The 14,497-nt window shown below is 50.3% G+C and overlaps 6 protein-coding genes across 6 annotated transcripts; 3 read left to right on the top strand and 3 right to left on the bottom strand.

Moving 5' to 3' along the window:
• Positions 1–1,005: 1,005 nt before the first annotated feature.
• Positions 1,006–1,913, bottom strand: N7519_000157 (bifunctional phosphatidyl-N-methylethanolamine N-methyltransferase/phosphatidyl-N-dimethylethanolamine N-methyltransferase). Its single transcript, XM_057286936.1, has 5 exons — positions 1,853–1,913; positions 1,758–1,797; positions 1,656–1,672; positions 1,173–1,599; positions 1,006–1,122 (listed from the first exon to the last, which is right to left on the bottom strand). The coding sequence occupies exons 1-5, from the start codon at positions 1,899–1,901 to the stop codon at positions 1,050–1,052; spliced, it is 606 nt and encodes a 201-aa protein (XP_057153019.1). The 5' UTR covers positions 1,902–1,913; the 3' UTR covers positions 1,006–1,049.
• A 404-nt stretch (positions 1,914–2,317) lies between these two features.
• rgsC (putative intermediate filament protein (Mdm1)) lies at positions 2,318–7,272 on the top strand (the record flags this gene model as incomplete). Its single annotated transcript, XM_057286935.1, has 6 exons — positions 2,318–4,664; positions 4,727–4,966; positions 5,018–5,412; positions 5,468–6,020; positions 6,397–6,770; positions 6,916–7,272. 6 exons carry the CDS (start codon positions 2,318–2,320, stop codon positions 7,270–7,272), a joined length of 4,266 nt encoding a protein of 1,421 aa, XP_057153018.1.
• A 592-nt stretch (positions 7,273–7,864) lies between these two features.
• On the bottom strand, positions 7,865–8,584 carry N7519_000155 (uncharacterized protein; the record flags this gene model as incomplete). The annotated part of the gene is made up of 4 exons (XM_057286934.1): positions 7,865–8,024; positions 8,086–8,269; positions 8,324–8,375; positions 8,434–8,584. The coding sequence occupies 4 exons, from the start codon at positions 8,582–8,584 to the stop codon at positions 7,878–7,880; spliced, it is 534 nt and encodes a 177-aa protein (XP_057153017.1). The 3' UTR covers positions 7,865–7,877.
• Positions 8,585–10,062: 1,478 nt separating this feature from the next.
• sonA (putative nuclear pore complex protein (SonA)) lies at positions 10,063–11,248 on the top strand (the record flags this gene model as incomplete). The annotated part of the gene is made up of 2 exons (XM_057286933.1): positions 10,063–10,323; positions 10,424–11,248. 2 exons carry the CDS (start codon positions 10,063–10,065, stop codon positions 11,246–11,248), a joined length of 1,086 nt encoding a protein of 361 aa, XP_057153016.1.
• Positions 11,249–11,742: 494 nt separating this feature from the next.
• Positions 11,743–13,755, bottom strand: N7519_000153 (methionine--tRNA ligase MES1; the record flags this gene model as incomplete). Its single annotated transcript, XM_057286932.1, has 3 exons — positions 11,743–12,395; positions 12,449–13,563; positions 13,625–13,755. 3 exons carry the CDS (start codon positions 13,753–13,755, stop codon positions 11,743–11,745), a joined length of 1,899 nt encoding a protein of 632 aa, XP_057153015.1.
• A 163-nt stretch (positions 13,756–13,918) lies between these two features.
• On the top strand, positions 13,919–14,476 carry N7519_000152 (Yae1 family protein; the record flags this gene model as incomplete). The annotated part of the gene is made up of 1 exon (XM_057286931.1): positions 13,919–14,476. The coding sequence occupies one exon, from the start codon at positions 13,919–13,921 to the stop codon at positions 14,474–14,476; it is 558 nt and encodes a 185-aa protein (XP_057153014.1).
• Positions 14,477–14,497: the final 21 nt, after the last annotated feature.

The following is a 14,497-nucleotide window of genomic DNA, read 5'->3' as shown; positions in this document are numbered from 1 at the left end:
AGTTGCACTGCTCTTTGCTTGATTTTCGCTGAAGTTTTATGTTTGGGGTCTCAAGGTATTGACTCAGGTTGATGACCCGGGAGGTGAGAGGGAGAGTAAAACGTACCTGATATACGGTTTGGAAAAATGGAAGACACCCCATCTCTATTCAAACCGGTCTTCTCTTCCCTGGGGCATTGTATAGTCACATTGAGGGATGAGTATAGACCGAAATCAAGCGAAGGCACCAGGCTGTAGCATAACAGTCTGACGACTGAGCCCATATCCTCTCAACAAGGCACATGCCCTGTTGGATGCTTGTGTGAATACCAGTTGACGTGTAAAGCTCATTGACTCGGGTAATATATGGTCTTAAACTTGAAATAGGAGAGTAAAGAAAGAATTGATTCACTACAAACAAAAGTTAGTCTATGCAGTTGTATACCTAGGTAGCACTTAATAGAGCTTGACAAACCAAGCATCAGGCAGATAATCAGTCTCAACATTGAATAGTCTTCATGAACATACTTAGATTGTTGTTCAGTGGTCACCAGCTTGCTATTCTGCTATTCCCCATGGTAGAAGCATAGTGTATAAGAGATAGAACATAAGTGTAGAATGTTAAGCCTCAAATCCCCTTTATTTGATTGTCTGGGGCATCCTTTTGTCTGTAGAATATCTCACCCATTGCAGTCAAACAGACAAGCACTTCCAAACCTCCTTATACATCCTCGGCAGTCACAAATAAGCAACAAAGGTCTACTGATTCACAGTCGTACTGCAGTTTTGGCGCGATGGGTTGATTAGATTATATCTTTGGTAGTCGCGTAAGGGAAATCACAGTGGGGGCCTTGTCCAGTATCAAGGACAAGGCAAAGATCTATCGTCTACAGGTCCAGCATCGTTGAAGATTCGGATGCATCCGTGTGCTGGAAATATTGTCATGGGCAGCCCCAGACTTTTGGGTGTCAAGTTGTCTGAGCAACCTGGCCTCTCTCGCAGCCTCTCTTTCGATGTGCGGATTGCGGATGTTGAATGTCCCAGCCAATCCTGGTATACACTCATGGCGTTTACTGCTTCTTGCCGCCCTGCTTCTTGGCGCGCTCACGCTCACGCTTGGCGTAGATCTCAGCAGTGAAGGGGCTAGAGACAGTCAGTTTGGTTCTAGGAAAGCTTCAAAAATGACTACTTACTCTTCCCAGCCAAGAGCGAACCAGTACAGGACAAAGACCTGGGCGGTCAAAAGAATGCCAGCAACCTTGCCCTGGTAAAGTGCAACACCGAGGAAGTTCAAGGTGCTACCCCAGTACATCGGCGAGCCGGTCACGTTGAAAGGGAACCCAGTGACGGGAGCGTCCATGAGAATACCAAAGTAGTCGCCAAGGTAGGTACCGGTCACACCAAGAGCCCACATGCTGGAGAGAACCAGGACCGAACCGATAGCAAACAAGACACCTCCAACGATCGGTTGGTGGACAGGTGCGTAGAAGGGCTGGTCAGCTAGAGCGAGTTGGTAGAGATGGTCACGGAGAATTCCAAGGGAGAAGATGGTGAATGCTAGGAAGTAGCAGCCATTGTATGCGCCTCCAAAGAGGCGAGTCAAGAAGTGGTTGCGGTACTCTGTTCACCGGTTAGCCAAGGTCGAACGCAACAGTACTCGAGTGGAATCAGCGAACCTGCGCGGGCAACAATGCTAGAGAGCTCAGATTAGCTATTTATCATAAAATAAATGATTGCCATTGTAATTTTATCTATCACGACGGATATGGAGTACTCACTTCCAGAAAATTGGGTTAAAAGCAATAGTCGCGGCGGACCCTGTTGGGGTCAATCACATGCAAATTGTTGAGATCCTGTAGAGAGACCAACTCACATAGTAAAGGCTTAGAAGAAAAATCGACAAAATCTGTAAGAGAGGCCATGGCGCAAAAATCGTTAAACCAGGAAAGTGAAGAGAAGAGGAATAGGAAAAGGAAGTGGAAGAAGAAGAGGGAAAGACGAAGTTGACCGTTGGCCCCGGATTAAACAGCTTAAGTAAACAAAAATGACGTTCACGGGTCCCGTGGTCACGGGATCGTGTCTTTCTCGACTCTTTGCTTGGCTTCTCTTTTTGATACTGCCCTTGCATTTGAGATGCACGTCTTTAGCTCTTCTAACCCCTAGGCCCTTTAAACCCACCAGGCATCAACTTCATCCCAGGGCGCTCCATACAAACGAAAGCTTCCCCGCCAATCAGGCCAGATAGACCCCGACCATAATACTATGCCGAGCTGTTTGCTCCCAAGTTCCTGGGAGTGATGGTTATGAGCCGTGGAGCTCTGACACAAGTGTGCGGAGAATGGCCCTCAGTCGCCGCGACCTAGTTTTGGCGGGCGTCGGCGTATTCATCGCTTGGGGGCTTGTGGTTCGCTGGCTGCCGATCCTCCGGTATCCAGGATGTGCCGTGACGCTGGGTGCCGTCCTATCTTCTGTTGGCCTTTTAGGACTTATCACATTGACAATCCGGCATCAGAATGACAAAGCCAACACCAAGAACGTTTCAGTGGCTTTCATAAAACCCAACCAATGGCGAAAGGAAGTGGTGAATGTCCGTCGGAGCACGCGATACCGGCCCCGGCCACTGTATCCTCAGTCCTTTGTCGTATCGGAAGGAATCGACGAACTTCTATCTTTCATTACCCGAGACTTTATTTCCTCGTGGTATCGCAGTATCAGTCCGAACCCAATATTTGCCAATGAGGTTGATCGAACGATTCGTGTCGCCCTTGAGAACCTCCGGGATAGGTTGGTTGCGGAGGACATGGTCTCGCTAATCGTATCACGGATCTTTCCTATTGTAACATCACACCTCAAGGAATTTGACATTGCCGAGCGTTCTGTCCGGGGGCGCAATCTCAATCGAAATGTGACCGAGTCTGGAGAGCTTGATCTGGCCATTGCAAACAAATACCGTGATGGACGTTTACATCCCGCTGTTGCAACCTCTGCGTCCGATCAAAAGGCTGTTCAACAGGACTACCTACGCAAGCTAGCGGTTGGACTTTTACCCCAGCTATTCCCGGAAAGCGTGCTAAACAGTCGAATTGTGTCTGTTCTGATTCGAGAAATCATCTCATGCGCTGTGCTTATTCCGATAGTCACTGCATTATCAGACCCAGACACATGGAACCAATTGATGGAAGCATATGGCCGCACAGCTTTGCATGATCGGAAGACTGTACGCAAACTGCGCGCCGCTTTGGACCAACATGCGTCACCTACACCTAAGTCCAAGCGTGGGCAACCATTTCCACGACTGTCAGCAACCGATTCAGAGCGAGCCTTTGAGCGCTTTGTGAGGGCAATCAGGAAATGTAATAACCTCTCCGATGCCCGTCGGTTTCGTGCCCTCGTTTCCAGTCAATTGAAGCAAGAGAGTGTGGTCGAGGGCCAGGATCAGGTCTACCTGAAGCGTCTGGAAACAGGAAAACGTGTTCTTGATCAGAAAGTGGCTAAACTCGCGAAGCCTGGCGAAGATTCCCATGTGCCACCAGCACTAGACCTTCGACCTGAGATCCCATCTAAAACGCATGAATCGTCCCTGGTTGACGTGATGCACAGCGCATCTGGACTCTCTTATTTCATGGAGTTCATGGATCGCCAAAAGCTGATGTCTCTTGTTCAATTCTGGGTTGTTGTAGATGGGTTCCGCAACCCACTTGAAGATGACTTTGGAGATGAGGCAGCGCCTACTTCATTAGCATGGAAGCCAGCAGACCGAAACGACCTAGCTCTGATCAGTGAAACATATCTCTCAAAGCCAGAACTGAAGGTCTCTGAAGAGTCTCGCCGGGCAGTCAAGACATTCCTGAGTGCAGGAAAGCGTGCCACCCCGGAACAATACCGAAAAGCGCGAATGGTGGTTTTAACAACCCAGTCTGCCATTTTAGAGCATCTCCAAGATACTTACTATCCCAAGTTCAAGGAGTCTGATCTATACTGGAAGTATCTTGCGTCAGATGAAGCATCTGCTGCCCAGGCGCCAGTTCGTCAACCCTCCCCCATTGCAGTCACTTTTGAAGCTCCCGAGAGGCGACCTCTCCCGCCTTTGTTGTCACGAACGAGCTCCCAACCGGGATCGAGACCAAACAAAGACCTTCGACGGGCCGCTGTCTCGTCTGGCGATGTGCGGGGCATGGGAAAATTATTTGATGATGACGATTCACCACGACGATCAGTCGATTCAGAACGATCTGCTCATCTTTTTGATGACGACTATGACACCGACAATCTTGCCACGTCCACCCATAGCTTGGGTAAGGATTCCCAGAATGGCGAGAACGATGCTAGCCAGAGCCAAAGCCAAGTCCTCAAGACGATGGAGGCAGCGCTTAATGATATCATTACCAATGAGCCGAAAAATGGAAGAATCGAAGACCTCAAAGGAGATGCTGCCGGTCTGTTTGGGCCGGAGCGTCCGGTTCTCTCGTCGCGCAGCTCGTCCGAAATCCCCCAGGTTGACAACCGGAATGAAAGAACTAAGAAAAGCATCGCATCGCTTGGTCTGGTTGATCATGCGTCCCGACTTGGTGTGTTTGATGACGACTTATTTCCGGATCAACAGAAATTCATCGAAGATGAATACGAAGAACCAGACGACGTGGATGAAAAAGACTCCGCAGATGAAGTGCATGAAGCTGCACCGGGTGACTTGAGGTCTGAACGGAAGCGATTGAGGCGCTCTCGGTGGATATCGACAAGCTTGCAGCCCAGGACGCCGTGGTCCAAGCATTGACACGTAAAGCCGAACTGACAAACAACACCGCGGAATTGAGAATCCTGCGCAAGTCCAAGGCTAGCATCCAGCGCGAAATGCATCGCAAGGAAATGCAGCGGCAACAGTACATTCTCCAGGAAAGCGATAACAGCTTGTTCGGGCGATCGACCGTTAGCATCAAGTCTATTGTCGTAGGGAAAGAAGAGGATGATGGCCGCGAATTCGCTATGTGTAAGAGAAGTTTCGAATGTGTCGTTTGTTCCAAGCTAACTAGTTATTTAGACGTTGTGGAGGTTCAAAGAAATGCGGGCGAGCAAATGCCTGCTGCATCGTGGGTCGTTGCGCGACGATACAGCGAGTTCCATGATCTACACCAAAAGCTGCGCCAACGCTACCCCTCCGTGCGGCACTTGGAATTCCCCCGGCGACGCGTCGTCATGAAGTTACAGAAAGAGTTCCTTCACAAGCGGCGACTCGCTCTCGAAGCCTATCTGCAGAAACTCCTCCTCCTGCCGGAGGTCTGTCGCAGCCGCGATCTACGTGCATTCCTATCCCAGCGTGCCATCCTGCCCCGCAAGGAAAATGCCCGCGACAACGAAGGTGAAACCAAAGACCTTGTCACCCGTATCTACAACTCCGTCGCAGATGGCATGGATGACTTCCTCGGCAACTTCGGCGTCCTGAGACCAGCTATCTACCGCAGGCCAAAATCTCATATCAGCCGCCACCCAGCAAGCCAGCAGCGCGATACCAGAGTCCAGCCTCGCAACCGAAGACGCCGTCACAGCCGCCGAAGCCGAAGCGGAACTAAATGCCTTCGAAGACCGCGAGCTCGAGCCCTTCATCAAGCCCATCTGCGATCTCTTCCTCGAAGCCTTCGAGCTGAACCGCGGCAACAACTGGCTGCGCGGCCGTGCCGTTGTTGTTGTCTTGCACCAGCTCCTTGGCGGGACAATAGAGCGCAAGGTCCGCGACGGAGCGCGCGGCCTGGTACAGGATGATTCACTTCTCAAGTACATTTCTCTCGCTCGAGATACCCTCTGGCCCGGCGGCGTACTCCGAAAAGCCCCTTCTCGTTCGGCTGCAGAGCGTCTCAATAGTCGTGCCGAGGCCACTGTGGTCTTGGCTACCCTCATCCCGGATCTGGCGGGTAATGTTGTCGGCAGAGCTAATGCGCAGGCTGCTGCCCGCCGCATCTTTGCCACGCTGAACAATCAGCATCTTAATACCCATCTCGTTTTCACGATTCTTGACGAGATTGTCTTGGTTCTCTTTGGGAGTGCGGGTCGTCCTCGATGAGAAGTTGATTTATTCTTCCTCTTTACAAGCACTGTATATACTCGATTATACATCCATCTCTACATAATTATCAAATGCTCTCACCTAACACATCCAAATTCCAAATAATCCAAATAATCCGCCAAGATAAAACCATCACGTGTACATGTGGTGAGGCTCAATTGTGCCCAGGCAACAAAGAGAGCCCCTAAACCCTCCCAGGCTGTGTTTCAACAGCTCATCTTCTTCTCCTTAGCCAGAATGGCCCCCAGCCCAACCCCAGCTCAATCCCACGCCCTCTCCATCCCTGAAATCTTCGAACTGATCCTCCTCAATCTTGACACCCGCACCCTCCTGACAAAAGCAACCCGAATCTGCCACAGCTGGTCCCATTTCATCAATTCCTCCCCCGCGCATCCAATGGGCCCTATTCTTCCGACCCCTCGACCATGCATTGAATAAGCCAAAGACCCAGAACCCACTACTAGCAGAGACCTTCCCGTCCATCTTCGACCAGTTCGAGTATACCAGTAAGAAGAATGATCCCGATACCGATACTACAAATGAAAACCCCACCTCCAAGGTCACATTCACCACCTTCGACATGGTCAAGAACCCGCAGAAATGGGACGCATACATCAGACCAGAAGCCAGCTGGCGCCGTATGCTGGTCCAGCAGCCGCCCGTGTATACGATGTCGCTGCTAAGGAGTAATGTCGGGCATGGCGGGCAGCATTTGTATATTTATGAGGCGTTGGTGAGTGTCTAGCTCTACTTATTTACATAATATACACACGTAGTTACCGGTATCTACATAATGAGTTTTCTATTTGTTTACATACATCCGTGCATCATATGCCTCCTGCAAGAACCCCTAGCTGACAGTTGTAACTCCTCCCAAGGACGACCAAAAAGAACCAGCCGGTGGCCTGCGAATGGATATTGTCTTCGAAGCACTCGTCTTCGGTGACAGGTGGGATCAAGATGAATATTCCGCGACAGAGATGGTCTGGGGACAGGAATTCCTCCCTAAACAGGTTCAAGCGGATTTGGAGCTCTTTGGAGTCCGGGATCTGGATTTGGTGTTTTATACTCATCTGGGAGAGATGTTCAGCGGTCTGCGTTATGATACTCCGAGTCTGGACTGTGATGTTGTGAATAACATCAAAGCGGCGTATACTAGGCTGGGGATGACGCCGAAGTACTCGGATGAGGCTTTTTTGAGGGGGCGGAAGTCTTGGGGTTCGCTTTGGGATTAGCGTCTGTGTAGGGGATAGATATCTTGTCTTCTCATGGATCTATAGTATGCCCATGTACAATATGAAGTTGTGGATGTCGAGGTATAGCGTGACTTGGCAAGTCCACCTGGGCTTGAATTGTCCAAACTTGGTTTTCTACCTGACATCTCCCATACAACATCTACATTGGAAAAATATAGAGAATATAGCCGGAACTACTTGATTTAATCTCCACTAGGGGTTGAAAGGAGTGAACGGCACATACCGGTCCACCCAGGGTAGATACATAAAGCCGGGCCAGACAGAAACGACTGATAAAAGAGCAGTAAGATAGACACAAAATCAGAATACGAAATCTCCCTCGCGCCCTCCTAATCCTTGTTTCTACATTGGAAACGCAGTGAACATAGAGCAGCCGAACGGGACTGTGGAAAAACAGAACATAAAAAAAGTCAAATAGCGTATTGCAGATTGAGGGGAGTCAATAGTCCCCGGTAAGAACATCCATTATGATGATTGGTAAGTGAAGGGATAAGGGCCGAAAAAATTGGAGAGGGCATCCGGGGACAATTGTCTGTGTTCATGCTCATATCATGAAACACCCGGGCTGATGGAACAATGCCAATCTATGCCTCGTCCTTGGACTTCTTCTTGGACTTCTTGCTAGGCTGTGGTGCACCCTCCTTCTTCTGGTGCACGATCAACCGAGTCCAGCAGTCTTCCTTGTCCCACTCGAAGCCAGCGAGGTAGGGTTTGTCAAGTTCGTCATCCGCCTAGCGGGGTCACGTCAGTCATCATGGACTCTCTTGTGGTCTATACTGCAGGATCACTGACCTTCTTCTTGAACTGTTTGTAGATGGCATCTAATGCGTCCTTGACTGTGACGCCCTTGAGATTCCGAGCGGTGACTTCTAGGCCAAGGGGGAAGTGTAGGTCAATCTTCTTGACCGGTGGATTGACGAGGAACATTTTGAGGATATCCTTGTCCTCGATTGTTGAGGGGGAGGTGTTGAGTTTCCTGGGTAGAGGTCAGTGGGACTCATCGATGTGTGAGGAAGTGAGATGAGATTACCATCCAGTCTTCTGTGTTTCAATTGGTAGGGTAATGTCCATCTTTTGCTCTTCTGAGTTAGAGTCAGTATAGCTCCCTCCATTGAGTTTGATGAGTACTTGAGTACTTACCAAGGTCCTTGATGTTCCAGACACCTTCTGCCGTTGAGGAGGTCCGTCTGTGGGACTTGGCCTTGACCTCCTTCTCGGTGGTCTCGGGCTTCTCATCAGATATGGACAAGCCAGCGATGGCAGAATCGACTTTGGTTAAAGGAACAGACATGGTTGCAGAAGTTGTATCAAGATTGAGATGGAATCAAGAATCAAGATGAGATGAGGAAGAGATGAATCAGGGAGAAGATCAGGAGATGGAAGAGAAGAGAGGGGAAGGAGGGCAGGTGACCAAGGTTGTGGTGAGAGGGGGTGCCCTGGTCATTGATGTGTGACTTTGGTTTGTATGGTATTTGTCTATAACAAGGAGGTACCTTGTGTTTCACCACCTTTACCTTGTTCACTGTTCACTGTTCTAGTTATTTATTTCTATTCCATTACATCTATTAACTATTAACTATTAACTATTAACTATACTACTATATTAACTATACTACTATCCTTCTCTACTCCTCTACCATCTACGTACATACTATACCGGCCTCCCCCGGATAACTGACATCAACGTCAATCTTAGCCAATCTTAGCGCTGCACCCCGCATTTGCTCCACTTTATTTTAGGGCAGATCATTCTTATATTAATATGTTAGTATTTATATATGTACTATGTGTACTATTATACGTACTATTATATATATATTAGTACTTATGTACTAACATATGATCATCACCTGATGATCATACCACCTATGCATCCAACTGACCACTATAAATGAATGCTCAGATTAAAACTCAATGCTTTCAAATGTTACTTATTAACCTTTCTTTATCAATTACCATTATTCATCCCACTCTTACCCGTAGACTTAAATGACTAAATTTGATGCCTCAGGATATTAACACATATTACATCATCCAACACCTGCATCTCCTAGGTAGAAAGACATAATCCTAACACTGGCTAACTTCTAATTTATCCATGGATATTCACAATTTGACTGAACAAGCCATAAACAGGAGAATATAAAGTTGTATCAATCCACTTATTACTCGGTATCAAGTTTCTGCAGATGTATAGTTAGACGTGATGCTGAGAAAGCCATCGTCAAATTGAGTACATCTCAGTTGTCACCTCTCTCCGAGTGCCTCGAATATGACCATTGAGTAAAGCTACATCCACTAAGATCGTCTATCAAACCGATTTCCAACGGATAACTGCAGTCCGGCGATGCTGCCTTGGTAGTCATGACTCATGGCACCTTGCACAGCTAGGTATGGCAATAGTCCTGCTAATAAACCACCTGGGCAAGCATATATATATAAATACTAAGCATACCAAAGTAATTCAAGTAATTCAAGTCAAAATACAAAGGTTGGAACATAATAAAGAAGAACACTCGACTGAAGTATAAAATCCACAGACATAAAGGCGGTGAGATATATTTTCTGCCGGCATCGCGCATCGCTTTCTGTCGAGCTACAATTACCATCGACTTCTCTGACTCTTCCTTTCTCCATTGAGCTCGACTTTCTTCCTCTTCTACATGACTCCTCAGCTGTGAATCCAGCTTTCCCCTTGTTTTCGGTTCACATCCTTTTTAGACCCCCCTCGATACCCTTTACCATATCACACCTCTCGCGCCCTTTCCAATGTCACTTTTCGGCGCCGGCGCGTCGTCGGCCTCGGCGGGCCAGACAAATACCACCGGCGACATTTCTAAGGACGTCGCCCTCAACGCTCCTCCAGAGGATGGCATCTCCGATCTCCGCTTCTCGCCTACCAGCGAGCACCTCGCCGTGGCCTCGTGGGATAAGAAAGTCCGCATCTACGAAATCAACGACCAGGGACAAAGTGAAGGAAAGGCACTCTTCGAGCACGAAGCTCCAGTTCTGAACTGCTGCTGGTCTCCAGTAAGCTCCCACCTCTTCTCACCACCCCCTACATATTTCCCCTCACAATCCAAGTCCCATGCACAGAAACTAACATCATCTTTTTTTCTCTCTCTTACAGGATGGAACCAAGGTCGTCGGAGCTGGTGCCGACAAGGCAGCCCGCATGCTCGATCTCAGTTCAGGCACCACAACCCAAGTTGCCGCGCACGATGCCCCCATTCGAAGCTGCCATATGATCCCCAATCCCTCCGTGGGCGGAACTCCACTCCTGATCACCGGCTCGTGGGACAAGACGGTCAAATACTGGGATCTGCGCCAGTCGACCGCGATCGCCTCTGTCGAGTGCCAGGAGCGTGTCTACACCATGGACGTCAAGAACAAGCTGCTCGTCATCGGCACCGCGGACCGTTACATCAATATCATCAACCTCGACCAGCCCACCAAGTTCTACAAGACCATGCAATCACCCCTCAAGTGGCAGACGCGGGTAGTCAGCTGCTTCTCAGATGCCTCGGGCTTCGCCGTCGGCTCGGTTGAGGGTCGCTGCGCTATTCAGTACGTCGAGGAGAAGGATTCCGCCTCGAACTTCTCCTTCAAGTGCCACCGTGAAACCCCACCTGCAAACCGCGATGTCTGCAATATCTACTCCGTTAACGCTATCTCTTTCCACCCCATTCATGGTACCTTCAGCACTGCAGGTTCCGATGGTACTTTCCACTTCTGGGATAAGGATGCGAAGCACCGTCTCAAGGGTTACCCCGCTGTCGGAGGTCCTATCACTACCACCGCTTTCAACCGTAATGGAAATATCTTCGCTTACTCCGTCAGCTACGACTGGAGCAAGGGTTACTCCGCCAACACCCAGCAGACTGTCAACAAGGTCATGCTGCACCCTATCGGACCGGATGAGACAAAGCCCAGACCGAACACGCGCAAGCGTTGATTTGGGAGCTTTCTTTCTTTTTTGCATGGGATGGAGGGAATTTTTTTTTTCGCCAATCGCTTTCGAGTCCCATCGCTACAACGAGCATGTAATGAAACTTTTTACCATATCGGCGTGTTTTGATTAAGTGCAAATGGGATTTCTTTTCTGCTAGCCTAGCTATTTTCTTGGAAGGTTCTGCGAGAACCTTGGAAATGTAGTTGAATTGTGGGATATAGATCGTAGAGCTGAGCAGGGACAAGTAGATGGGACATATATCAAGACGTACTCTCCTATCAGGCCATCAAAAACAAAACACCTTCATTGCATCCATGCGTATGATACCTATAAAAAGGAAAAATTCCCCAAGCCAGTTCAATATGCCCAGAAGATGATCCCCGTTCACCCATGCACAACATCTCATAGAGAATCATAAAAAGAAAGCCCCCACAACGCGCCTTGCATGTATTTTCTTATTTTTCTCGTCTAGATCACCCTGTTGAAGACCTGATAATCTACGAGGTAGGCAGGGTAACCTGCGCCACCCCATCAGTGACCTTCTCAACAGCCTCATCATTCTTGCCCTCAGTGGTAACGGAGACCTTCTCCGCACCACCCTTAGCAGACCCCTCAACACCACCTTCAGGAGCGCCAGCACGGCCCTTCTCCTTCTTCTCCTTCTTCTTGGCCTTGGCAGCAGCCTTCTTCGCAGCCAGCTTGGCAGCTTCCTCCTCCTTCTTCTTCCGGTCGGCCTGCGACCCACCAAACATCTCACGCCACTCATCCGCCTTCTTGGGATCAATACGAGAGAACAGGTAAGCTGCCTTGCCGATCTTGTGGCCCGCCTTCAGGGAAGTAGGCTTCCAGCCGGACTGGAGCTCTTCCACACTGGGGAGGTACAGGAAGGGTGCGTTCAACTGCTCCAGAATCGACTTCGAGGTTGCAGGCATGTACGGCGAGAACACGCTGGAGAGCAGGTGGATCAGGTTAAGTACTGTTCCCACGACGGCAGCGGCGCGCTCAGGCTCGTTCGCAATCAGCGCGTTGTCGAGTCGGTTCGCTTGGATCAGCCCGTTACCCGCCTCGGCGATGCGCATGGCTGTCTGCACTCCGGCGCGCAGGTGTGCGCCTTCCAGATCTTCATGGTACTGGCGCAGGTGTTCGGTGACTTCCTCTCAGGAATGGGTTGAAGGTCTCGGGCACGGTGAATTCCGGAATGACGGAGCCGTAGGAGGCGGTGACGAGCTTGATGATACGGTTGACGAGGTTGCCTAGCTTGGCGAGGAGCTCGCCGTTGTTGCTGTCCACGAAGGGGGGCCCACTCAAACTGAGTGTCGCCAGTCTCAGGGCGGTTCTTCAGCAGGAAGTAACGCCACACGTCGGCGGGGACGCCGGTTTCACGGGCGTTCGTGCCGAACACACCTACGCCGCGCGACTTACTGAACTTGCCGCCCTCATAGTTGAGGTACTCGGTCGTGCTCAGGTGGTGGAGCATGGTCCACTTATCCTTCGTGCCGATCTGCGTACCGGGGAAGATGACGCTGTGGAAGGGCACGTTGTCCTTGCCCAAGAACTGCCACAACTGCACATCCTCCGGGTTGCGCCACCACTTCTCCCAGTCATCTGTGTAGTTAGCCGTGATCGAGGGGTAGCCGATGCAAGCCTCAAACCACACGTAGAGAACCTTGTTCTCGTACCCCTCCAGCGGGACGGGAACACCCCATTTCAAGTCTCGGGTGATACCACGGCCCTTCAGACCCTCCTTCAACCAGGACTCGGTGATAATGCGCGAATTCCTAGGCCAGTTACCCTTCTCAATAGCGGGGTGGACCCATTTCTCGATCTCGGGTTGGAGCTTGTCAAGTAGGATGTGGATGTGTTTCGTCTCGCGACGGACGGGGGCAGCGCCGTCGATCTTGCAGCGCGGGTTGATGAGATCAAAGGGATCGAGGAGGTGACCGCACTTGTCGCACTGGTCTCCACGGGCATCGTCGTAGTGGCAGCGGGGGCATTCGCCCTCAACGAAGCGATCAGCCAGGAACGAGCCGTGCTGCTCGCAGAAGGGCTGTTCGGCGGTGCGCTCACCGAGGTAGCCGTTCTCGTGCAGGCGCTTGAAAATCGACTGCGAGATATCGGTGTGCTTCTGTGTTGGTGTGCGGCCGAAGTGGTCAAAGCCAATGTTGAACCATTCGTACACGTCTTGGTGGATCTTGTTGTATTTGGCGCACAGATCTTCTGGCGACATCTTCTCCTCCAGCGCCTTAGTCTCGGTTGCGGTTCCGTATTCATCTGTACCGCAGATATACAATGTGCGTCGGCCACAGGCCTTGTGATATCTGTTGAGTAACTGTTAGCTTCCTGGCGCAATGCTGTATTCTGTGTGGGGTTGAGTCATACCTAGCAAAGACATCGGCACTCAGCACGGAGCCCACGACGTTGCCCAGATGGGGAACATTGTTCACGTAGGGCAAAGCGCTCGTCACGAGGATATTGCGCTCGCCGGCTTTGGGCAATATGGGATCCGTCATCTTGTAGCGTTGAAGGAGAGAATGTCTTTGTCGGAGGGGCAAAGGCGGGAAAATCAGAAAGTGGGCATCTCGTCACATGCCCGCGCATATCAGAAAAAAAAAAGGTTATCGATTAGACTCTTCAACTTTTGATATTATATCTTCTATCTCCCTTATATTCACCATGGAGCACAATCTTCTGGACAGTCTCCTTGATCTGGAGGAGCAATTCTACAATGAGGGATATGAGCTGGGCATCGCGGATGGAGCCGCTACCGGATATACGGAAGGGAGCGTTTTCGCCGTTGAGAAAGGCTTCGAGAAGTTCGTCGAGATGGGCCGCTTGTATGGCAAGGCATTAGTCTGGGCACAGAGACTCGACTTGAAGTCGTCCGAAGGCGCCGCAGCGCAGGCGGATAACACAACGGATACTCTTTCTCTTGATCCATCTATCTGCAAAGACATGCCCAGTCTCCCACCACACAGCACTCGACTGGCCAGGAATCTCCAGACGCTTCTTGAACTTGTTGATCCGGCCACGCTGGATATGAGTAATACCGAAGAAGCTGTCAATGACGTGGACGAGCGTCTCAAAGGCGCCGCTACGAAGGCGAAGCTCATCCAGCGCGCAATGGGCGAGCGTGAGGATTCAGCCACCCAGGTTGAGCCCAAGGACATGTCGACTTCCGGAGATGGCTCTGGAAGCATTGAAGATATCAGTGCATTGAGCATTCGTCACTGAGGGCTTGTTCATGCTTCACCA

Source organism: Penicillium mononematosum (genome assembly GCF_028829835.1).
Source record: "Penicillium mononematosum strain IBT 11891 chromosome Unknown utg000001l:1.0-4488741.0:1.0-4491989.0, whole genome shotgun sequence".
Lineage (NCBI taxonomy): Eukaryota > Fungi > Ascomycota > Eurotiomycetes > Eurotiales > Aspergillaceae > Penicillium > Penicillium mononematosum.
Note: the sequence above shows the minus strand (reverse complement) of the source record. Positions and strands in the feature narration are given on the sequence as shown.